Source organism: Necator americanus, chromosome I (genome assembly GCF_031761385.1).
Source record: "Necator americanus strain Aroian chromosome I, whole genome shotgun sequence".
NCBI lineage: Eukaryota > Metazoa > Nematoda > Chromadorea > Rhabditida > Ancylostomatidae > Necator > Necator americanus.
The window spans coordinates 9,431,274-9,456,059 of record NC_087371.1 but is presented as its reverse complement, the minus strand read 5'-3'; the positions used below and the strand labels follow the sequence as shown (position 1 = coordinate 9,456,059).

General features: G+C 38.2%; 4 protein-coding genes across 6 annotated transcripts; 2 read left to right on the top strand and 2 right to left on the bottom strand.

Moving 5' to 3' along the window:
- Nucleotides 1-444: 444 nt before the first annotated feature.
- Nucleotides 445-12,480, top strand: RB195_004979 (uncharacterized protein; the record flags this gene model as incomplete). 2 transcript variants are annotated; one of them, XM_064177228.1, is made up of 5 exons in its annotated part: nt 491-493; nt 556-596; nt 3,897-3,989; nt 4,974-5,069; nt 12,402-12,480. In XM_064177228.1, the coding sequence occupies 5 exons, from the start codon at nt 491-493 to the stop codon at nt 12,478-12,480; spliced, it is 312 nt and encodes a 103-aa protein (XP_064034353.1). The 2 variants fall into 2 exon arrangements, with proteins under 2 accessions (XP_064034352.1, XP_064034353.1); XM_064177227.1 differs by lacking the exon at nt 556-596 and having other exon boundaries at nt 445-493; nt 3,926-3,989.
- On the top strand, nt 12,384-22,976 carry RB195_004976 (uncharacterized protein; the record flags this gene model as incomplete). 2 transcript variants are annotated; one of them, XM_064177223.1, is made up of 16 exons in its annotated part: nt 12,384-12,492; nt 13,550-13,630; nt 15,167-15,243; nt 18,292-18,428; nt 18,487-18,572; nt 18,852-18,922; nt 19,172-19,252; nt 19,516-19,656; nt 20,325-20,459; nt 20,532-20,683; nt 21,405-21,543; nt 21,614-21,736; nt 21,794-21,925; nt 21,984-22,109; nt 22,777-22,846; nt 22,921-22,976. In XM_064177223.1, 16 exons carry the CDS (start codon nt 12,384-12,386, stop codon nt 22,974-22,976), a joined length of 1,716 nt encoding a protein of 571 aa, XP_064034348.1. The 2 variants fall into 2 exon arrangements, with proteins under 2 accessions (XP_064034348.1, XP_064034349.1); XM_064177224.1 differs by having other exon boundaries at nt 12,489-12,492.
- On the bottom strand, nt 17,064-17,360 carry RB195_004978 (uncharacterized protein; the record flags this gene model as incomplete). The annotated part of the gene is made up of 1 exon (XM_064177226.1): nt 17,064-17,360. The coding sequence occupies one exon, from the start codon at nt 17,358-17,360 to the stop codon at nt 17,064-17,066; it is 297 nt and encodes a 98-aa protein (XP_064034351.1).
- On the bottom strand, nt 17,440-18,252 carry RB195_004977 (uncharacterized protein; the record flags this gene model as incomplete). The annotated part of the gene is made up of 2 exons (XM_064177225.1): nt 17,440-17,803; nt 18,233-18,252. 2 exons carry the CDS (start codon nt 18,250-18,252, stop codon nt 17,440-17,442), a joined length of 384 nt encoding a protein of 127 aa, XP_064034350.1.
- Nucleotides 22,977-24,786: the final 1,810 nt, after the last annotated feature.

Below are 24,786 nucleotides of genomic sequence, written 5' to 3'. Positions count from 1 at the left end.
CGACGGTTGATTCCGCCCGGTGCTGATGGGGAGATGGTGAACGGTGATGCGATAGTTCCTGAAATGATAACATCCGTATCCTCATAAAAACCATTCACTCATAATTTCTCCAGCTTACTTGCGTGAGAATGGATTTCTGTCAGTCAGCACCCCTAAGACAGGAAGGGATTTTCTGGAGCGTTTTATAGCAGAAGTGCGAAAGTTCGACTTTCCTTGAATCTTGGCATAGAGATTGCAACTTGTTGATAGTCGAATTTAAGCAACAGCCAAGATTGTTAACAAAATTTATTACGGCTAACGTTTCGGCGTTGTCGCCTTCGTCAGAGCCTCAGTAGCCGCGTTGCCGTGATGTTAGCGGATATCCGCGGGGTGCAATCGCTTCGTTTTATACCATTTCATTCTACCGGATCAGTTCATCACAGGGTTTAACGCGATGGATGTAACATGAGCTGTCATCGTGGCCACGTTACTATCTCATCTCAGCTCGAAAATGGTTAGTTTTTTTTTTACGTGGGTTCTCTATGTTCGAAATATTCATGGATTTTTTTTTTGAAGAGTTTCGCAAAAAGAAATGTTCTCAATAGTTTTCCATTACGGTAAGAGTACAAATGAATTCACAAGAGGAGAGGACTTAAAAGGCCGGGGATTTTGCAATCTGGATTTTGTAATCTATATGTTAGAATGTTGTTAGAATGTGCATTACATCCATCGGCTTCTTCTTGCAAAGGGATTCTGCGAAAGTCGCTGAAATTTAGTATTTCTTGAGCTGCAGATGGTTGGAGGATCTCACAGTTTTCTTTTCTCTTTTCTTTTCTTTTTTTTTTCGTGTAGATTTCATTTAAAAGGTGTTTAGTTTGGTGGAATATCCGCGTTTTTTTTAAATTGAATTTACTAAACTGATAACTTATCCTGTTAGAGATTTATGCACATATTCTTGTACTTTACAAAAGGTTTAGTATGTATACTCATATTACTGTGGCACGTGTAGCGAAGTCGGTAAGAGGTTACGCTGTGACTGCACGATTGGACCACGGGTTTGGAAACCGCCCGGTGCCGACTAAGCTCTCCATCCCTCCAAGTTCGTTAAAATGGTACCAGTCGCGTTCGTAAACCTAAAACTATCCTGAATTGAAATGAACACAGTGGTGCGCATCCGGAGCGGATTGATTAACAACAAACACTTTTTTGATCCATATTATTTCATTCTTATCGGGGGATTCCGTTGATTTTTCCCATTGCTATGGTTTTTTGAACTATATCCTGCTCGTGTTTACAATGTGTTCCAATAAATTTTAAGTTCTCAGAAAGTGTCTTTTTTTATTCTGCTTAATCTATGGTTTTTTTGAAGGGAAAATCGCTTGCTTGTTTGCAATTTCATAAGCATAACCAGCGCTTTACATCCTACATTTCCGGCAATTTCTCATGTAGATCCAGCCAGAGGTACTGGTTTAATTAGTTCTCGCTGCACTTCCCCCATTCTTTCCTGTTATTGCTTCTTGTGCACTTGTCGTTAATGCTTTTTCCCAGGGAGGAACTGCTGAAGTTGCTCTCATTTCAATCTGGTTGTCCAGAACATTTCATCCAATTTTCTACGTCTTCTGAGCGCTTATAGAATCCCTAGGGTGTTTCTTTTTTTTTCGGAAACCTAGCTTTTAAGCCTAGAAATGTTGACTGGTACCACATGCTTTTAGGCCAGACATCGCTTTTATTCTATTCCAAGCTATCCGTAGCATCCGAATCCACAAATCCTTGAGCAATTTTCGTTCGTAAACAGCCGGATACGGAAATTGAATTTGATGTGTAGGCGCGCTTCTCTTCTTCCTACGTTTGTTGGAGTTTTTCGAACACCGATATTTTTCTTGTTAGTCTAGACGAGGAATTATCTTTTTATAAGGGATAAGTGGTTTGTGACATTTAGACGTCGGTGTTCTTCGTTCTCGGGGAAATTAATTTCCGACTTTTGCAAGGATTTTGCAAGAAACAGAAATTTGCGGGGAGATTTCTTGTTGGTTCTTACGTCTTTTCTTTGTATAAATTTGTGATAGAATGGTGCTGTTGAACTCTAATTGCCCCTCTTAGTTCTCAATTCACGATTTGTTGCTTTCATCGCAAAATCATTTCGTTCGTAGCTCTTTTCTTAGCGTTTTCTAGAAACTTTCTCCACAGCTTCTACAGGTCCTGTTTTCCTGGATTTTTTCCACTTTTTCCACATTTTTCGCTGGTATTAGAATGTTTTGTGGTTATTGTTGTAGTTAATCAAAAATCTTTATCTATCGATACACGAGTGATAGACTATAGTATATAATACAATACAGTACATTATAGTAATGACTTTAGTACATTATAGTAATACAATAATATACATACTGTATAGTTTCTAAATTAAATCTATGAAATTCGAACGAATAGATGCAAAATGCATAGAAAATAAATGCATAAATATGGTTACAAAGTTAAGTCATAGTATACAATTTAAAAACTCGGAAAATCTTTGTTTTTATCTCATAGTAGAAATCTAATGGATTTCAGAGTATTCCCGGGAAACATCTGTATTACGGTGATTCATTCCGGATTCTTGACGTAGTCACCGTATGGATTCTTCTGTTTTTCATCGTTCCCTGTTGAGTCATTCAGGTTTATCAAAGTTTCGGAACACGGATAGCATGGGATGATTGAACGAAATGCGACTTAATTCTTATACAAACAATTGAAATGGTAAAATTGTACTAGTGAATAGAAGAAAATGAATAAAAAATACATCGATGTGATTCAATCGATGGTCGATATTCCAGAAAACTCTTCGATTGGTTGAATTTTATTGGTCATAAACGTGATGTATAAGGCTCGAAACTAGTCAAAATCTCATCACCTCACGGCTCGGCACATTGATTGTCGGCAAAAGCAAATACGTATGTACGTGTGCACTTCGAGAGGAAAAAGACAGGATTGTTCGGTTTTCTGCGATCTTTGCAGCTGTAGTGCTGCGGTTGAACCCCCGACATACATATATAGTCACATTATTATTATTATTATTATTATTATTATTATTATTATTATTATTATTATTATTATTGTTATTGTTACTACTATTATTACTGTTATTATTATTTTTATTATTATTGCTATTATTAATTAGCATTAGTATTATTGTTGCTAGTATTACTACTATTAATATCATTACTATTATTATCTAATTGTTCTTTATCTATGTAAATTTTTTATCCAATCACTTGTTAAGCTATTTATTATTTATTTATTTATTTATTTATTTATTTATTTGATCATTCATTCAACCATCCATTCGTTAGTATTTTTTCTTGCCTTAGAAGGCCAACTTTATAATTTTGGTTGCGGTGCTGTTGAAATCCTCGAGATTTGCGTTTATTTATATTTATTTATTATATTATATATTTTATTTTCATATTTATTATTTGTATTTATTATTATTTATATTTATTTATGTTTGTTTATTATATTATATATCATATTTTGTTTATTTATTTATATTTAAAATTCCCAGGTCTTCTCTTTTTGAAATCTCAACATTGTGAACTGGACATATGTTTTCTTATTTTTCCAATGAGATTTTGGTTAGAAAATTTAAATTTTATTTACGACCACATATTTCGATAATTTCGCCTCTATTAAAGGCTTGAAAATGGTTTGAGGTTTTTGATGCTATGCATATGTCATCAATCTCCTCCTCTCTCCTTGCTAAGCCTCGATCCACCGAAGAATCGCTCCAAGTGCGCCACAGAAGAACTTCAAATTGTTTACTTTATATTTGTTTATTTACTGATTCGTTCACTCGATCATCCCATTCGTTAATGAATTCGATAAATAAATTTGAGCAAACTGGTTGAAATTCACCGGTTTTATTGCGAATATGTTGTTAGGGCAGAGAACACGAACTCGTTCACTTCAGGTACCGGCAGCACTGACCGATTTATCTGTTGGACTGTTGCTGTATCGCTGACTTCAAATCTCAGGTATGTTTATGTTTATCCTTTATGTTGAAACAAGATAATCAAGATGATAATAGGATTAACGCCTGCAGCTTGAAACACACCGGTTTAATATGGAAGCATTTAATCCTCATCTCATCAGGATCCCCATCAAAATCCTCATTACTTTTTTTTGGTCTCTTTTTGGAGAATTTTGTGGTCAGCAACTCTTGGCACTGGTTGGTCAACGTTAACGTCAACGGAAGAAATGTTTCGCTACTTGCTTCTTGCAGTTAGTTCTATTCCAGAATTTTTTTCCATGGACTTCCGGACAATATGATGACCGCGAAAATGAACCAGAAATCACCGTAAGCTTCCAGTCTGTAGAAGTACATCCAGATTTACCAAAAGCAGTGAGATGTTTAAAAAGAGACACCGGTTTAACTTTGATAATTAAATATTTAGAATTTTTAACTTTTCGAAATAAAAGTAAATAATAATGGGGCGGGTGGCGCAGTCAATTAGAGGTCCGATGTAGCCATACGGTTGATGGTTCGAAACCGTCCTAGCGCAAACCAAGCCTTTCATCCCATCGGGATCTATAAATTAGTACCATACTTGTCTGGGATGATAAGAACACCGGCCCTTACAAGTAATTCTGAAGGTTCACGCGTTCCGAAACCTCAACGATTACGAATTGCAGTAAAAAGCGTTTTCACATTCCATGTGGATTGATACGCCAGAGATTTTATCCTTTTTTATCTTTTTATTTTATTTACTAAAGTATTATTTTATTTCGTTGCACTAGGAACCAGAGCTCTTAGTATTTTCGACCTTAGATGCATATAGTTCTTCTGTCATAATGACAATGACTATGTTAGTTGTTCTGCGGTTGAACCGTCGAATTGTCGAAGATGTTCATCTTTGCTTTCGAGGCTCAAAGTACAGCCTTTCGAGTTAATTCAAAGATCATTTCATGCATTTCATTTAGTAGGAAGTAGCAGACTTGCTAATCAAATCTATTTTTAGATTCGCTTCCCTTTTCCTTCTACACCTCGCCTTGGAATCCTCCATCCACCAAAATGAAGATCTCGACCGTGTTCCTCGTCTAAGACGTTGTCGCCGGTAAGCCATTCATCATTTTCAGAAATCCCTCATCGCTTTGGCTCTCCTGGGAATCTATCAAAAGAGAAAGGCTATCATTTTCTGGAATTTCCGGCATGCATCTCACTAGGAAATGCCTCGAAATTTGTCTACAACTTTCCGGAGAAGGTTTTATGGGTGATTGGAATAGGTTGGAACCTTAGCCCTATATGAGGGACTAAATAGCATCGTTAGGGGCAGGAGAAGGAGGGTGTTTGGCCTCTGACCAACCGATTCAACCGCCCTCATTTCTCTGCTGCTCTGCTGCTCTACAACAGCGGCTGCTGGCCGAGTGCTGCTCCGCTTTCGTCCCCTCGATCGATACGTAGTCGTCGAACGCAACCAATGGCTACATTGCCCTGGGGCCATATGGCCATTATTTCCTGGGAACCAGGTGATTTCCTGCCGGTTCCATCTCGGATCTGACAAATTCTTCACCGCGTACTGCGCTCTACAGTACCGCTTACATTGTAGTATTGCGGCTGGAGCACGTTTTCTTTCGTGTTTTCGTCCTACCAGTTAATTCCCGAACCAAGTGGAACTCAACGCATTTCTACGGGTAAAACTCGTCCACTTTTCTCCTTTCACTTTACTATTATTTCTCTAATCGATAAAACTTTATTTTAAACGTTTTGGAATTTTGTTGGATTTCTTTTGGAGGTCTTCAGCGAGCAGTTTATGAAAATGGCATTTCTCTCCAACATGAAACGTTTACTTCCGGAATGCATATGCTGGACTATGCACGCCTACTTCCTCTTCGCTTCCGTACTCTTATATTCTTCCTGAAAATGTCCATTACTGCCACATTTCTTCCAAGAAATCCTACACGGCAACTGTTTTCTCGTTCATTATTGCTGTTCTACGAGTATTTGATGTTGAAGGAGTGAGAGATTGCAGATTGTGGAAAGTCGGAAAATTTAAGGCGGCCAATATTCAGCCTTTAATCCTTGCATTCTTCTTTATTTTTTTAAATTTCGTTTTTCTTCTACTACATAAGTATAAGGAAGCTTTTGTGGAGGTAAATGTTTGGGAGAGGTTGCAGAGATTCCTAACGACAGAATACAAATGCTTTTTTTCTTTGGAAAAAAGTCTTCCATCGAAAATTAAAGTGTTATAGAAGCTGGATTACTTCTACATTTGTTTTCATTCAAAGATATACTCCTTATTTCTGCTGTACATTTTCCCCTGAAACACTTTACCAGGACAAAAAAAGTAAGAAAAAATTGAATAATTTAAAAATAATCTTCAAGTCCTCTCTTCTTGAAACCTCGGCATTTGAAAAAAATTGACAAGTAAAAAGTTTCACCTAAACCTCGTTGGCATAACAAGAAAACATAAATTTAAAAATAAATTACTATTTTGTTTTGATTTTTCGAGGATCGTAGAGATCGCTTGTAGGGAAGTCAATCTTCGGTTAAATTAGCTCAATTAAACCGTATTCGATAGGAGATGAAGTCGAGAGCCGAGGCGCTCCGAGACTTTTTTTTAATCATTTTCGATTTCGGTCTCACATGGCAACTATTCTATTGTTTACCGACGGACTTTCCGGATTTACATTTCCGTTCAACTACCATCTACATACACTTGCTTTGTAAACAATATTTCGTTCATTTTTTAAAAGTAATATTGTAGTATTGCAGTGTAATTATTATTATTTGCTTTGCTATCAGCGTTTTTCGCTAATCACAAGGCGCTTTAGTATTCGGGTGTTTTTAAGCGTTTTTTTCCAAATGATTCTTTTTTTTAAATTTTAAATGATAAATTTAAGTGATTTTTTTCAATTTTTTTCGTATTCATTTATAAATGCTGTACTTGTTTGGGAAATAACACTAAGGTTTGTTTTGTAGAAACCTGAGGAAGATATATATTCGGTATATTGTATTTACTATTAATTTATATTTATATACTTATATTTTTGTGCGTATTTATCAAGGCTTATCAGAACGATTGTGTATTTTATCGCTTCGCCTCTGCGAAAGCACCTAGGAGACCATGTTCCTTTGGACATTTGCTCTCCTTTTTGTCTGCTTAATAGAAGAGATAATTATATGTTTTATATATGTTATTAATTTATATTTATTTATTCATGTACTATTATGCATATTCATTGAGGTTGATAAAAAGAATATTCCATTTTTCTTGCTGGGTAAATAAATTTTCGTGATTTTTTTTTCGAAGAAGAATTTTCATCTCATTGGTATGCGAGTTTTTCGTGGTCATTGTTGTAGTTAATTGAAAATAGAGAAAATATAAAAAAGAAAATATTTTCTCGACAAATTTTTGATGTTTTTCTGTACATATCTTACACTTATTCAGTTCCATTGGGGTAGAATCGCGTAGTTCTCACAGATTTTTGATTTGTTTTTATGTCACACATTACATACACATACATGCATACATTACATTTTAATTTCTATCTTTTTTTTTAAATTTATTTTACATTTTAATTCTGATTTTTTTACATTTGTAATTTATATATACATTTATCTATGGAGAAAACTAACCAAGATCTTAGGATTTCGAGAATCGACCTATGATTCAAAGGACATATGGCCTCCCTACTTGCTGTCGATTGTAACGGCCGGGAGAACTGTGGAACTACCAATGTAGTAGCACTTGCTTATGTTCACATTACACTCACATCACATATGTTTTAGCGACGAGCCGATGACTCGAACGCTCCACGATATCCTGACATCCTCCCATCTCTTTTTTTTTCTGTACTATTTTGATGCAAACAACGGTGCCATGAATTATCCGCTCTTCATTCCTGCTTTTTTTCTTCCGGTACTTCCGATTCAGATTCAATTAGAACTCTGCCATCAATCGCACATTCGTAGGGAAATGAGGTTTTTGTGATTCTGATTTTGCTGAGTCTGGCGAGCCCCGCTCAGTGCTGCTCCGAAGCCTCTGCCCCGCCGATTCCCATCCCGAATATTTTATTCATCATCACATTCATCAAACGCCGTGGGTGGTAATTGTCCACCGAGCAAGCAACGGTCAGAGACGCAGAATACGCGCATCTGTTTTAGCGCCGGCGTACGTCATTTTTATGGTACGTGATTGCAGACCAGGAACATATGTACGGATGTATGTTACTCACACTGCACTTTCGACTCGGAAAATCTCAGTGACGAGAGGGGTAAGCGGGAAAAGCTGGGAATGGGGAAAGTGGTGTTGACGCATGTCAATATAGATCTTGTCCACCAGCGCTGATGTCTTTTCGCTGCAAGGATCGCACGCTTGGAATTGGGCGGTGATGGTGATTCCCGGGAATCCTTCCTGGGTTCTTCGCGATTTTTCTCCGCGATTTCTACGATAATATTTCAAACCACTCGAAGAGGTTTGAAGAGAACATGAATTATGGAGCTCGAAACAGCAAGGAAAATGGTGCTCAGCTGGAGCAATTATGAATCCAGAATCCAGAAATACAGTGTAATTTTGCATCTGTGGACATACTGGCTTTGTTTTGGTCCACTTCTTCTTTCTAGCTGCTGCTTCTGGGAAGAAAGTCTTGGTTGTTCCCCCAAGCCCTACACGGACACCATGAACCGGATAAATCACTTCTCTGGGAAATATTTTCTGGATTATGGAGTGATTTCTCGTTTTCATCGCTTTTTTCTTCTGCTCTGCGATCTTTTCAATCCGTGTCGACTGAGGTTGTGTAATAGAGTGATGCGAAGTGCGGACTGAGTGGATCATCGCTGTGGCGGCGGCGGGTCGACAGCTCAATTCATTTTGAAAAATTGATCACGCATAGCACACACACAATCGTGCACTTCACGATAGCGAAAAATCTCCTATTGATCGCTATTGATCGCTATCGCCTCGTATCTTTTGATTACTCGTTTCGAGCCATGGTAGCTTCTTTAAAGAAATGTTTAATCTTTCATTAGTGTCCTCCTCAGATAATGATGCTGGAACTTATTTTAAGAGCCTAAGGAAGTTGTTGATTTACCGATTTTGACCTTTTTGATTGACTTTGATCCGTGTGCACTTGGTCCTTTCCCTGGATTAGCGCGAATGCAACTCTCTTCAGCATTGGGACATGATATGGATCCATTCTACTTCTCTTTCTACTTTTTTTTCTTTTCTGATTCTATTTCTCTCAACTCTTTTACTATTACTTTTATGTGCTCATTAATGTTAGCTTCACTTTTATTGATTGGTTCTGTTTATGTGGACGTAGCCGAAAAAAATTCTTACCACTCATTCGCTTACTTTTATTTGTGCTTAGCGACTATGTATCATTTTGTGATCTTATGGAAATTATTGATTTACCTTATCTCTAAAATTTTTCTTGAATGCACTGTTTTAAACTTTGATTAGAGCCAATCGAATAGCTCAAAAATCATCTCTGGGCCTTCGAAACAGGAAAAAAGAAACAAGATTTTCTTGTGATTATGTATTTCGACGATTTGTGATTCTACTCGGTGTACTCTCGCCACTACATATTACTGCATCAAAGGAAAAAAAGTGGAAATAGTAGAAAATATTCAAAGGACATGTTGAAGTGAGCTACAGTTACGCTCCCAGCTTTTGCATGGCAGACGATAACGGATTTTTTCTTTCGCCACTTCTCTCCTCTCGTCTCTTTAGAGTTTTGAAAGAATCAGAAATAATATCCTCGGATATTTTGAAAACATTGTGTATGAAATATGAGAAACACAGTTTTATCAGCTGATTCTCGTCGATTTTCTGCTATCGATTCCCGGCGATCAGTTTCAGTTCCATGATCAGTTTTAATGATAGAGTCTAAAATTAGACAAAAAAAAACCAAAGTAGTAGATTACTACTATTGCTGCAATTTTTACGATTGTAGCACTAGGATTTTCAGGAATTGTGTAAATCCCACATCACCACACTTCCTGTGTGTCTGTATACAATAAAACTAGAGACGATTTTCTTAAGAATCAAGATTATTTGTTTCTTTTTTGTTCCAAAACTTTCTCGGACGTGGTCATGAGGCGCAATTACTTCTCTTTTTTCCTCGAAATTCACTTTTTCCTTCTGTTTATCTGTGCTAGCTTTACAGCTTTGATGGCTTGTAGTCTGTTGCGCTGTTTACATTTCACGGATTTTCTCCAGTCTTTCTTCTCTCGTTAATTTCTTTTTGTCTTCTCCTATCAAATCAATCTCGTTGATTTATCGATGTTTTCCGTAATTTCGATTCTGGTCGTTGCTTGCGCCCATCTTTCATTAGAAGTGCAAATTTTTAAAGGATATTGTTACCCTTAAACGTTACCTAAGCAAAACCTTAGCGTAATTTTCTTTCAGAATATTAGTAATGTGATCCATTTCAAGCCGTTTTTTGAAAAAAAAAACTTGCGAAATGGTGCAATCCACAATCACGTGGAAGCTTAGAGTTCAGTCGAAGTAGTTTTCTGTTACAGTAGTACTAGTGAGTAATTTCTTTGGAGTGCTAGGCAAATTTCCACGCGAATTTTCTCAGGCAAATATTTTCACAATGTTTATTGTATTAGGAATAAAAAATTGAAAATTGTGATTCCGAAAAAATTGTGCTAATCACTCCAGAAGAAGCCTATGTTTTTTAAAAGTTAAAGACAGTGTATCGGGAAATTGACGTAGTGTGGAAACCTCATGGAAAATATAGAGTTAAGGGCGTAGATTACGGATGTGAACGCCGTCCGGCTCAATTTCCCATAATCCTCCTGAAAAACGGAGTGGGAACGTTCCTACGACGTAAGTTGGAACGCTCCATCTTCGTGGACGCGCCACATCTACGAGCGGTCGAAAATCAATGAGGTCTTTTCAACAGTATATTCAAGTAAAATCAATGAATAAGCTGCTGAGGGGACCGGGGTATGTATGTAGAAGGGTGGTGCGTTCTTACGTATCTCGTAAGAACTAAAGTGGTTCCCACGCCGTCCTCTGGATGATTAGGAAGAAATGAGCAAGGCCACCCTCATATCCGTGATCAACATCCCGAACTCTATATTTTCCTATGAGTTTCTTGACTACGTCAGTTTTTTTAGTACTGTGCTTTTAAGCAAAATGAATGAGTAGGTTGCTGAGAGAACCAGCGTGTGTTCGATGGTGGCGCGTTATTAGGTGTCTCGTAGGTGAAATCATAACGGACGGTCATTTCTTACGCCGTTTTGCAGGTGTTGTTATATTACAAGTGCATGTTCGTAATCTGCACTCCTAACTTTTTATTTTCCTAACCACGTCAATTTTCTGATCTACTGCCTTTAAAATTGCATTGAATTTCTCTTAGTTCTCATTATCTAGTGTTTCGATAAGAACTTATTAACATTTTTCTCTAAAAGTGAACCCAATTCAAATAGTATTTGGGTTTCTAAAGTTTCTGTCGCTGACTGATGAGAGTTCGTCCGAAGTTTTTACACTGAGCGCTGTTCCGCACAACTTAAGACTTTCTAGTGATTTTATCTGAAGTGGTCCGTTAGCATCAGCAACTGTTTTGAGCTCATCGTTGCCCTCGGCGTAGTTACCGCGAGGTTCCAAATTATGCAATTTTTGCATTTACATACACATCGCATAGTGTCGTCGGAGTCGGAACTCAACAGAAGCGGCCACCTCGACTTTAATTCTGACTCCAGATGATCCTCAAAAAGAAATCTCGCCACCTTATTGGGAACTCGTTTCTTTTCAACTAGTCGTTATCGTTCAGGGTATACTTCGAAAATGAGCGTATCTTAGCTGCAAACGGGAAGAGGTCGATCAAGGTTTTTCTTCCCATGGTCACATATGTATTGATCTGTTCCTGTTTAAATGTTTTATGGATTCATTTCCCGACTGAATGTACTCCTTCTTCCCAAAAGAAATGCTACAATATTTGAACTGTTAAGAATAATGCTAGCATTTTTGCTAATCTTCATCCACTTTCTGGAATTACTCAATAGAAAGCTTTTTCAGCTTTTTCTTCGACTCCCTCCTTTTCTGAAAATTTGGACTTTTCTGAAAATTAGACATATTCCTAGAGTTTTTTTTAAAATCACTTCTAGGTCTCAATTTTTCCTGTATTCGCGTGAATTCCATATTTCTTTCCATTTTCTGTTTATTTTTCCGACAAAATGAGTAGTTTTCTAAAATCAGAAAAATGGTCCCTCCTATATCCTTGAGCGGTTAGTGACGAGTTGGGATTTTCTTTCTTGTGGACCTTCGTTGATTCAGTGTTCTGCGGTGTTTATCGTTTATTTACTGCAAGGGAAGCTTGCGTACAGATCGAGTCGTTGAGAAAAATCTCGTGTTCTCTTCCAACTCTGTATAATTTCGCACTCATTCTCGTATTTTCCAAAGTTTTTCTCAATAGACATGACAATTTCGTTGCAGATGTGGTCAAACGGGGATGTACAACCGGAGATCTCCGGTTCGACCGCACCAGACTGTTCCGGAGAAATGCAAGCTTTAATCGATGAAATGCGTAAGTCGTTTGTGTTCAGTATTTGTTTACGGTTGAATTTCTCACATTCTCTCCACTGTTTTCTCCAGAAATAAATAATTCTCCGAAATCTCGGCTCATCCTCGGTTGCAGCTGATCCGCTTCGCTTTTCGTAATGCCGTTTAGGGCGTGGTGTAATTGAGACGATGTTTTTTTTTTCGACGCCGCTTAGTGATTCGCTCCGATATGCACCAAGCGAATTTACATAATGCTTGGGTAACGCGATTTTGGCGAAGCTGACTCGGCTTCGATGCAAATTTGCAGCCACTGCAACTGTGATAGGAATAGGATTTCCGGGATCCGTAGAAACATCTGCGGTTCTCCTCGCTTTTTGTTTCCAAATGCTACAAATTTATGGCTAAAATTGATTGGCTATTAGAGAAGTACGTGTAGGGGTAATGGTGAACTTCGCAAGATTAGAAATTTGTTGTAGCCGGAAGCTCAGGCAGAGTACAGGGGTGAGATTCTAGGAGGATGGCTTCTCTTGCAAGAGGTTTGGTGCGCAAAGGAATAGCCATAGTTTTTATGAGGTTCAAAAAGGTTCGCACTCCCTCCCGTTTGCTTCGTAGGATAAATAGATGTACTTCATCCACTTATTCATTTACTCATTCATTCATTCATTCATTCATTCACTCATTCATCCATCCGTCCATCCGTCAATCTGTCAAGTTGTTCGTTCACTGATTCATTCGTTTATCCATTCACTCATTCACTCATTCATTCACTCATTGATTAATTAGTTAATTCATTTTTTTTATTTATTTGTTTGTTCTTCATTTATTTACTTGCTACTTATCCGTCCATTCATTTCACTTATTCATCCGTCTATCCATTCACTCGTCCATCCATTCATTCGTTCACTAATTCATTCGTCCATTCATTCATTCAGTCAGTCATTCGTTCATTCACTGATTCACTCAATTATTCATTTATTTACTCACTCAGTAGTCTCTTCTCAATCGTGTTGTGAGTTTCTGTGAAATTATTCAATAAATGCTTGATCTACTATCTTATCGATCGATTCTATTGATTGTTGCAGGAGTGCAAGACTTCGACTCGATACGATTTGCTACTTATCGTGCTGCATGTAAATTACGATTTATACAGAAGAAAACTAATGGTGAGCGTTGTCTCATACGTGATGTCATAGTATTTTTATTGATTTTTTCTGAAGTTTTAGAACTCAACGTGTAGAATTTGTCTTTATTGTTCCACAACGGAACTATCCGAAGAGTCTCCTACTCTATTTTTTAAAGACCTTTTATTGATTTTTTTCGAAATTTGCGAATGTGAATGAAAGATCCAAGGTAGAATTTGTCTTTGTTGTTCCACTACGAAACTATCCAGAGAATCTCCTACTTTATTTCCCTTGGAAACTTGCTAGAACTAGGTAGTATGCTCTCAAAAAATAGTATGATCCAGGGTTCCCAGGTTGTTTCCAGGGGTGATGTTGAGTTTCAAAATTGACAAATCGGTCTCTTCGGCTAAAACTACCTTAAGTTAGTTCGGTGGATCTCCTAGACGTACTACTTTACGGTCGTGGATTTTTATGATTTGGGAACTCATTTCACTCCTTTTTTATCGAAGAAAAATGAGTCATCCAACGTAAATCGATTATTTGAAGAAATAAATTCAATTCTTTGACCATCAACAACTGACGTCATCAATGATGATGGAAGATGACGACGTAGTCATCAAAACAGTTCATAAAAACGATCATAACGAAGAAAATAAAACGTCCACGCAATTTTTCACACTCTTAACGAGTATTTTTTCTATTAAATGAAGGAGCAAAAAAATGCGAAGATATGTATTTTTGTCTCCCGTCTGAAAAAAAAACCATTTTTTTCCAAAAAAAAGAGCTTTGTGTCAACTCTGAAACGAATTAGAATAACGTAAATGTGTATGATTGTAGATCATGCTGGGATTCTGGCAAGGAACCAATTATGTCATACTGTAGACATGCTTCCAGACTTTTCCAACAACATAATAGATTACTGTAGTTTTAATATAATAAATTACTGTAGCTAGATAGATTTTATTTGAGTTGTTGGTGTTATAACGGCTTTATATATAGCAAAGCTCACTTAAATTGACTGTAACCGTTCGAAACTTGCTGTGCAACCAGTTTAAATCCTACTAGTTTAAATCTCGGTGCTCTCCCTGTCTGTCCGAACGACAGAAACCGTAACCCTATGGTCATCACATTACCTTGAAGCCATTCATTTGCTACTTACCGGTTGCAGAAACGTTCCTTGAAATCTCCATCTATGATTTTCAATAAAATGATTTTTTTACTTATCGAAACAATAGACACTAGAAAGAGCGGAATTTTCGATTTTAGAGTCGGATTCTCTTACCACTCCTTTTTTTTGCCCCAAAAAGTGAGTCACGCAAGATAAATCGAATATTTGAAGACATATATCAAATTAATCGAAAATTAACAACTTGGATTCTTCTCGCTGTCCAGCAAAAAGCTTCAGTATATGGATAACCGAGAGTATATATGTTCTGGCAAATTTGTTTGGACATATATACTCTCCGAAAAAAGGAGACATAAAAGCTGGATGGTTTTCTTGTACGCGTTTGCTACAATTTTTTCTGATTAAAAGAATAAATAATAATAATAAACAGTAAATAATTTTTATTTTTACAGTACATCTTGTGGATATCTGGAACATGATCGAGTCATTTCGTGAAAATGGACTAAATGCGATGCCTATTCATACACAGGTGAGATAATTCAGGTGATGATTGCATTGAACTACTGTAATCATGCATTTAGTGGAATTAATGTATACTATCATTTATTTAGTGTATGTATAGTAACAACAATGATATATGTACAATACTATTCGTTTTTTTTAAATTAAATTATTCTGGATTTTCTTCAAAATTTGAAATATCAAAAAAAAGTGTCGTATCTTTCCATCAGAAAATATTTCTATTATTCCATGATGGCACATTGCCCATTTATTGTGTAATTACACAATTCAAAATCTTACCTCGAACGAAAAAACATCACGCATCACGTCAATTCATCGTTAATGCAAAGAGTAGCTCCTGTCCTCTCAATGCTTAAAGACAGCATGTCACGAAATTGAAGTGGCACGAAAAACCGAGGGAAACCCGTAAAATTAGGGTTGTAGTTTACGGAACCTATCGTGGCTGCGCTCCCCTCCCCCTCCCCCCTAATCGTCGTAATAAAAAAAACGATGTGGAAGACGCCGTTCTTTCCTACGAAATCCGCTGCAATGTGCCACCCTTGTGCACGCGCCGCGTCCATGAGCGAGCGGCTTAAGATTAATGGGGTTTTCTCATCAGCATATTCAAGTGAAACCAATGAATAGGCTGTTGAGAGGTTTGGAGCGTGTATAAATGTGGTGGGTGGGGGGTGTTCTAACGTATTTCGTAGCAGAAAAGACCGTTCCCATGCTGTTTTTCAGGACGATTAGGGGAAGATGAGCGGAGTCACACTGGGTTCCACAATCTACAACCCGCGTTCCACTGGTTCCAGGGGTTTCCGTACTACGCCAATTTCGTGACACGTTCCCTTTAAGTGTTCTGTTCGTTTCTAGTTATTGATTTTCTCCGCGTCTCGTATCGATCGGCGGCTTTCCCAGAGTCCTAAGACGTCAAATGATGTTCCCCATGGAAATATGATATGGTTGACGTCGAAATATCCTTGTAATGGATAGCGCCGCATGGAAGCTCGCGTGTGTGCAAGTGCTAAATTTGATTAGATGGAGAAAATCTTTTTTCTGCTGCAAATCCGGCGCTCTCGTGGTGGCTGCTAAATTGTTGTTCACCTCGTGACTCGTTGCTATCGTAGCAATGGAGGAAGGACTAATGTTGATCCGTTAACGAGAACGAGTCGTAGATGACCAACGACAATGAAATAAAATCTTATTGAGACCAAACAAAAAGCTTAAACCGAATAGAGCCCCTAACGCTGAAGAAGCTCAGTTTGCTCATTCCAGCTTATGATTATTCATTGAAGAAAAATGAGAAACTCTATCACTCTACCGAAATTTTTGCTACTTCGTGAAACATTTTGTGTAATGTTGAAAAGATAATCTTGCTATTTCCATATCTCCAGCGGAAACAGACCAAATATGTCATGCCACGATTTGATGTCGTTCTTTTATTATTTTTCCTTTTTTTTCGTGCTCATGCAATGGATTTGTTACTGCTAGCACTAATTGACGATTCCTGCTGGAATACCGAAAATTTCCCCAAACGTGCCGAATTTCTGGGGATCCTTGGAAGTTAGATATGCGATCCATACTATGTCTTTGCGCCATTTCTCCACCAATCATTTTTCTTGTGAAATCGCGAGAAAAATGTGTGGAATCTCTGGAAGAAGATGCGATGTATCCAGTGCATATTTTTTGAGACATTCTTGACTGAAATTTGGGCTTTCCAACTGCTTTGGACAGTATGTAAACTGCAATAAATTATTAACACAACTTCTAATGGCGGACTTGTTTATCTGACGGTGATTAGATGATATTGTACGCAAATACTTACTTAGATACTTAGATGGCCCGTCTTCACTGGATTTGCGGGCCCCAGCATCTCTTCCACTCGTTTCGTTCCTTCGCCATTGTCATCCAAGATGTTCTCAAGTTTCGTGGGTGACGTTGACGAGGTCCTTGAGCCGTACCCAGCTGAGCTCTCAGCTGGTCCATCCGTATAGCGAACACGTCACCCCATCTCGTTGGCGGTCTCCCTCGAGGGCGTTTAGCATCTTTTGGGATCCACCCTGGCGTTCTTCTAGTCCATCTATCGTCGATTCTTCTCATGATGTGACCGGTCCGGATGTGATCTATGTTTTGCTTTCGATACATATTCCGCTGGGTCGCGAAGACGGGACATTCCTCTTAAGTCGGAGCTGCGAAGACCTAGGCTAGATGTTGTGTACGCCGGTTAAACTTCAGAAGATAGCTTCCTAGACGTGTCTGCCCAGGTCTCCGCTGCGTAACAGAGCGCTGGAAGAACTGTCGAGTCGAACAGATGGGCACGAAGATCTTGGTCCGTCAGTTGGTCCGTAGCTTCCCTGACGGCTGCGAATGCTGCCCATGCTGCTCTCATTCTTCTATTCACTTCTTCGTTCAAGTCGTTTTCAATGTTCATAGAACGTCCGAGGTATACGTATGACGAAGTTTCCACGATTTGGGAGCCTTCAAGTTGTACTCCTCCGTCCTCGCAGTAGGCGTTCTTCTGTACGCAAGTGCGTACCAATAATGTTGATCTCAGTTTATTCCTTCTCAAGTTCTGAAACTTGAGCGCTCTAAAAAATTCTAATTTTCAGGCGTCCTTTCTGAAGGTGGAAATTTCTAGTATTTCTTCAAGGGCTATTTTCGCATTGAAACTCTTTTCCTACCTGACTTCTAGCTCTTTGTTCCTGGTTTTCTGGTGTTTTCAGTCAGATTCCTTTTCCAGATGGGTAATGGTTGCTTTGTTATTTATGTTTCTGGCTCATTTGTCTATTTGCTCATTCAGATTCTGTTTCTGGAATCTTTTCCCGAAAAGTTTGTTTTTCTGCCCCTTATTCTCCTCGTCTCCTATTTCCATGCGTAACTTTTGGGACAGCTTTTGCATTAGGCTGCAACTTGTTCGCCTACGTTTTTGCCTTTCGGATTTTTTGTTGTTTTTCGTGGACTTGGATTTTTAAAGTTACTTTCGCACTACATATTTTAACGACAACATTTTACTTTACCCTATTGCTCCCTGCACCATCCCCATTGATTTTTTCGACAATCAATAATTGTGTTTCAGATTAAAACGTCACGAATTGAGCTGTTACTTACGACAATCTATCATAATTTGAACAAACGACTTGTCTCCTCTCAACATATAGACACGGATAAATCAATATCGATGCTACTTAGCTTTTTATTAGGAACATATGACAAGTATGTCTATTGATCGATCTACTAATTATTGGCTTCTGCTAATATAGGAGCATTTCAGACAACAAACGGGACGATTAACGGTTTTCTCAATAAAAATAGCGTTAGCAACGATATGTGCCGGGAAATTGGTGGACAAATTGAGGTGTGAGTAGGTTTTCTTAAATTTTTTCATGTTATCGATCGATAGATCACGGAAAAATGCTGGAATTGGGGCATGCATGGAAAATTTCTCGGATTCTAGCTAGGTTGACGATGGTTTCAATTAAATGGAGAGAACTTGGAGACGTGATAGGAATAGTATGGAAACTCTGTAGACTACTACTGTAGGCGTATAACTATCGTTTACTGTAATGCAGAATTACCGTATACATTGGATAAATACAGAACCGTAATAGAAACATTTTCCTAGCAATTTTTTTTCAGATATGTTTTCACAGATCTCTGATTCGTCTGGGTTCTTGGAGTATGATAAGTTCACGGATTTTATGCAACAAGTGAGTTTATCTACGTAGTCATTCCTATTCGGTTCTTCCGCAGTACTAAACTGAGACCACTGGCAGCATTGCCTACCCTTTGGTGTTTCGTTTTTGTTTGATGTGCTTAATTCTTGTATTTCTCTTCTTTCGTTTAACTGATCTAGTTGTTTTCCATGAAGTTCCCTTTGCTGACTCACTTCACATTCTTAGGGACGATTTGATATCGGATCAATAATCGTGACGCTTCCTAACTATCGATTTTTCCAGGTTCTCGCGTTAACTACGGCAGTATTTGAGGCGCCAACATTTGGATTTTCTGAAGCAGCCGTCGCTCAGTGTTTTCTAAAGGTGATTTCATGTCTCTATTTATTTTAGTGTATTTTCCGGAACTTTCTCGGCACCGTTTTTCTTTCCACCATCCACAAATTTATATTAAGTTATTATTTATTTTCTTTCATTATTTCATGCTTTATATTGTTATAGTTACTGTATCTGATGCATGAAATTTGCTTAATTATTTATTTTTGAAATTCATAAGTTTTGTACCACACATATACCGCGAAAAAAAAACTGCTGTAATATCCAATGTCGCCAACAACAAGTCGTTTCAGGACCAACGCGTCACTCTAAACAACTTTCTGGACGTTTTTATGTCTGATCCTTGTCCACCATGTGTAATGTGGCTACCGCTGCTACATCGAATGGCTTCCGTAGAACATGTCTATCATCCAGTAGTCTGTGATGCATGTCAGGTTCGTCTAATCGATAATGTGATGGTGTCTCACTGCGCTTCGCTATGACTACATCAAACTCTCGGAAATCTACGTCTGTTGTTGACCAGTCACAACGTTTAACGCACCAATATTGGTGTTTTTGTAGTGATATATGAGGGAGCTCAAAGACAGCATACCATGGAATTGACGATGTTGCGATCTCTCCAGGAAAAGGTAAGGTTAGAGGTGTAGATTACGAATATAAGCGTTTTCATGTTCAACTCCCCCCAGATGGTCGTGAAAAACGGTGTGGGAAACGGCCTTTGTGTACGCATTTTCCTACGAGACAACGTGTGACCCCATATTTTCTTACGCACAGCTCCCCTCAGCAGTCTATTTATTGGTTTTACCTGGATAGGCCGCTCTGGAAACCTCACTGATCATCGTCCGCTCACTTGCAGTCGCGGCGCGTGTACAAGAGTGGTGTGTTGTAAGGTGTCTCGTAGGGACATGCGTACTCGAAGGCTGTTTCTCACGCTCTTTTTCAGAACGATTGGAAGGAAATAAGCGTGGTCACGCTTATACTTCTAAACTATATCCTTAACATTATCTTTTCCTGGAGAGACATCAACGTCGTCAACCTTCTGCTGCTGCCCTTAATATGAACGGTGGTCGACCTTTTCCAGCTATTCGAATATTCGATTCAGGTCCGATCATTCACTGGTTTCCGCTACAAATGCCAGCGATGTTCCAATTATCAGCTCTGCCAAAATTGCTTCTGGCGTGGTCGAACAAGTCAGAATCATTCGAATGAACACGAAATGAAGGAGTACTCCAGTTACGTAAGTGTCTATTGATTTCTCAGGCATTTGAGATTTATTGATTTATTGATTATTATCTGATCCTTTGTTCAGAAATCACCCACGAAACAACTTGCGCATTCCATCCATAAATCATTGCAATGCATACCAACACCGAACACAAAACAAACGCCATTGTTTGCCGAACGACCACAACGACCACTGGAACTACAGAATATTGTGCCGGCCACGCCCACAACGTTACGGTATGCGGCGGATGTTGACTATTTTGGAAAAATGTGTACAAATGTTGGTGATATAGCGTGGTTACCGGTCAATTTCCTCCTTTTGAGCAAACCAAAATATTATTGAAATCCACAACGCCGCGCCAGTAGTTGTCGACGACTCGCTGTCCCACCATCAATCGATACTATACCCTTATTTGTGTTCATTTTAAAATTTTCGAGGTTTTTATGCAGCAATTTTTCCCCACTAATCTTTTTTTTAGATATGATCTCATTGATTTCGCATTTGATTTCTTTGTCGGCTTAGTGCTAATATATATAGTTAGGCAAAATATAAAGTGTCCCATAAATTATGCATTAAAAATTAAGACATTTTCCAATAGTCATAAATAAGGATACTATTCAAAAAAAATTTCAACAATAACAAGGATTTGCGGAAACAAACCAAGTGACTCAAAAAAAAAACTGGGAAAACAGTACCTATTAGTAACTCTCACCACTTTGTTAATTGACCTATACGTGACTGCGTCCCAAAAGTCAAGCATCGATCAATAATGTATCCTGGTGTCTACATCCTTAGGGTTGTGCACTAGTTCTCTCATTTGGAATTCCCTTTTCCCCACTTCTGACGGGACCTTCGATATGTTGAATTTACAAGCAAATTTACACCAAAAAATTTTACGCAAGTGTTTCTTATGGTCCGCAGAATTTTCACTAAAGAGCTAGTTGTTTCGATTCTCAGGAGAGCACCGCCGGACCCAATTTCGGATTGGCCTTCGTCTCCAGTGCTTCTGCCGGGTCAAATCGCCAATGGTACCGCTCTGGACGATGAACATAAACTTATCGCTCGATATTCAGCGAAACTAAGTGGGCGTGCGGATGTGAGAATTTTACTTTCTTTCTAGTACTGTATTACCAGAACTATTCACATCTATGGTTTATGGATTACAGTATCCTCTGGGGAACGGTCGAGACCGATCGGTGAATCATCCAATGGATGAGCGATCGTTAATAGCACGACTTGAGGAGGAGAACTCGCATATGATGAGGGAAATTTCGAGGCTGGAGAGTCAAGTAATTAGGGCCTAATTAAGACCATGACGTCATCGACAAATGTGCGAAAATTTTCAGACCTTGTCTGAAGATGGTCAACTAACGGGTTTACGTGAACGGAAGTCTCAATTGGAGGAGAAAATGTTCGTGATGCAACAGAAGAGGCGGGATCTTATGATGCAACTGGAGCAACTTATGACGCAGTTAAATGTGAGTTCATAGCATTTTAACAGTGGTCGCGGTCGATCGATAACCATGCTATGCACAGGCTCCCGGCACGGTACCGTTCCCGTCGGCGTCGATGTCTCAAATCCCCGAATCTCTTGCCGGTGTGGGGTCGAAGGTCTCCACTGCATTCCGAGCGGGCAGCTTGCCAGCGAGTGCAAACCTTCAGGTATTCACAATACTTATATTACTATCATATTTATTATATTATACATATTTATTGCACTGTTATATTTGTAATCCACCGACGCTAATTTTCTTTTCATTTGTACTTTTTTGTATTATTTCTTGCCTGTATTTTTATTTGCTTTAATAACTTAAATTCTATTTATTTCCAATTTAATTTAACTGGACATATGAAAATTAATGTAACATTGCTGTTAGGTTATTTTTATTCCTTTATTTATTCAGTTACTTTTTATTCATTATTATTTATTTACTCTTATTTATTCAGTTAAATTCTTATGCACTCTGTTCCTTCCTATTTTTGCTTTATTGCACATCTAAGGGTCTTTCCAAATAAATAAATAAATAAATAAACAAATTTTATATCGATGGCCTTCGTTTATGTATTATTTATTTATTTTTGTATTTGTGTTATATTATAGTTTTCAAGGGGCTTCAGGTGGATATTACTTATATTTACAGTTATGTTTATGCTATATTTATGGTTATATTATATTTATGTTTATACTTATACTATATTTACGTTGATATTAAGTTAATAGGTATCTAGGTATGTTTGTATGTTTATGTATGTTTTGTTGATTTAAATTTATATTTACTTTAATATTTTATTATATGAAGGGCCCATATGCATTGTCGTCACATTTTAGGGAGACCTCCTACACGCTGCCGATCAAATCACGTCAAATATGGGTGAATTCTTACGAGAGCTAGATCAAGGTGAGTACGAATAAGTGAATGAATGATTGATCGAATGAATGAGTGAATGGATGAATGAATGAGCTATTTTCTAGCACAAGATCAGGAGAATCCCACTGTACCGAATGGTCATTATCGTGAACCAATATGATTGTATGAAATTGTCATTCTCATCCTCCGTTCCTCCTTCAACTTCCTTCACCGCATTTTCTGGTTTTCTCGTTCTCTTGCAGCCAATTTTTGATTGATTTTTATGCCAATCTCTATCGAATCTCCGCCAAACACAATCCTTATTACGGGTATGCAACTAGTCATATTTCTGTTTCTTTTTTTTTCTCTCTCTCTTTTTTACTACATGCATCTCATCCTGAACCGTGAACTGCCATTAGACTCTTGTTTTTGTTTTTGATTTCGGTGATTCTGCTTTTGTTGATATTGCAAATAAACATTCGACTCTATGTTTTACTATAAAGCGTATTCGATTTTTTGGAAATTGCCAAGGCTAATATTTGATAATAAGGCTAGGAAATAGCTTGTAGGATTTTTCTGAAGTTGTCAATCAAACCTATTTTGCTATAAATACAGTCGTGATTAGTAGATGGTGCCTGAGATTTCTACAAATTTTAGGGGGGACTTCAACGTTTCTCAAAAATTGTGCAGAAAGACGACTTGTCAAAGTGCAAGACAACGGAAAATGAAAAAACTTGGAGAATTTTTGCTGAAATTCTCATGAAAGTCTACAGATTATCTTACATTGATGAGGAGGTGGGTTCGTATATGCGAGTCTCATTGTTTACGGCTTGCGGCGGCCCTGATTGCACCAAATGTAATCCGGCATTTGAGTATAAACGCTCTGAACACGTAGGAGCTATATAACCTGCAGAGTTGTGTGTCGGAAGTTGTCCAGATGTTCCAAAAACGTGATGTGGCGAGTATATTTCACAAAGAATACAGTTTAGCATACAAAACATTGCTCAAATACCTAAAGGGAGCGTAGAATCTTTGGTAACAACTCTCTGTTTCGCTACGCTGAATTTCCCGGAAATTGTCGACCCAAGGTATTGAGATCACTTGGTGTTAATAGGCAGTTCAACGGAGACGCCAATTCCTGGCAGGGCATGGGATAGCAAGGAGTGGATGGATTCTTTGCGAATTCTTGCTGTAGGTCGAGAAGGTTTGGGCCGAGCTCTATTCAAGGACAACATCCCTCGATGAATAAGGAGCCCACCGTTTAAGTAAAATAAGTCAACGGGGAGGTGAAATGATTAATGTGAGTGATAAATCGAATGGTTTCTTTTTATCGAACTTCTACATTAACCTACAAGTTGGAGCGTACCACGCGCGCCTGTTTTTTTTTCTTTTTTTTTCGTAAACACAGAAATTATTTTCTTGGGATTATGCGTTTAGGTAAGGGTAGAATATGAAAAGGGTATAATTTCAATTCATATTCTACCAATTAGTTTTTGGTGAGGCCCTATAAAAAAAGTCCAAATGGTCTGTTTATAGCTCACTTCCCTCAGAAATCTTTTTCGCTCAGGAATTCTCCTGAGACATATTCAAATAAAAATCCAGTGCATGGGGAATCCTCAGACGATACAAGCGTCAGCGGCTGCGTCACAATGTCGTGCAGCCATCGCTCTACATCGATTGACTTCTAGATCACGTAGATCACATTATGAACTAAGAACATAAACATTGGGATTTGCGCAAAATGGGTAGCTGGAAGATTAGATCAGGACTCTGTTCGTCCCAGGAACTAAAGGCGATCCAAGAATTTTCTCGATTTTTCTCTCTTGGAGTGAGTGGAGTTTCTAAGAGCAGTTACATCCAAGGAAAAAATAAGGGCACTACGACAGACTACAGATATTGTGTCCATTTTATTCCAAAAAGCGTTTTGGATAATCAGTCAGTGGCATCTTGTTTGTATTAATATGAGTACATGGGAAAGGTCCCATCATTTT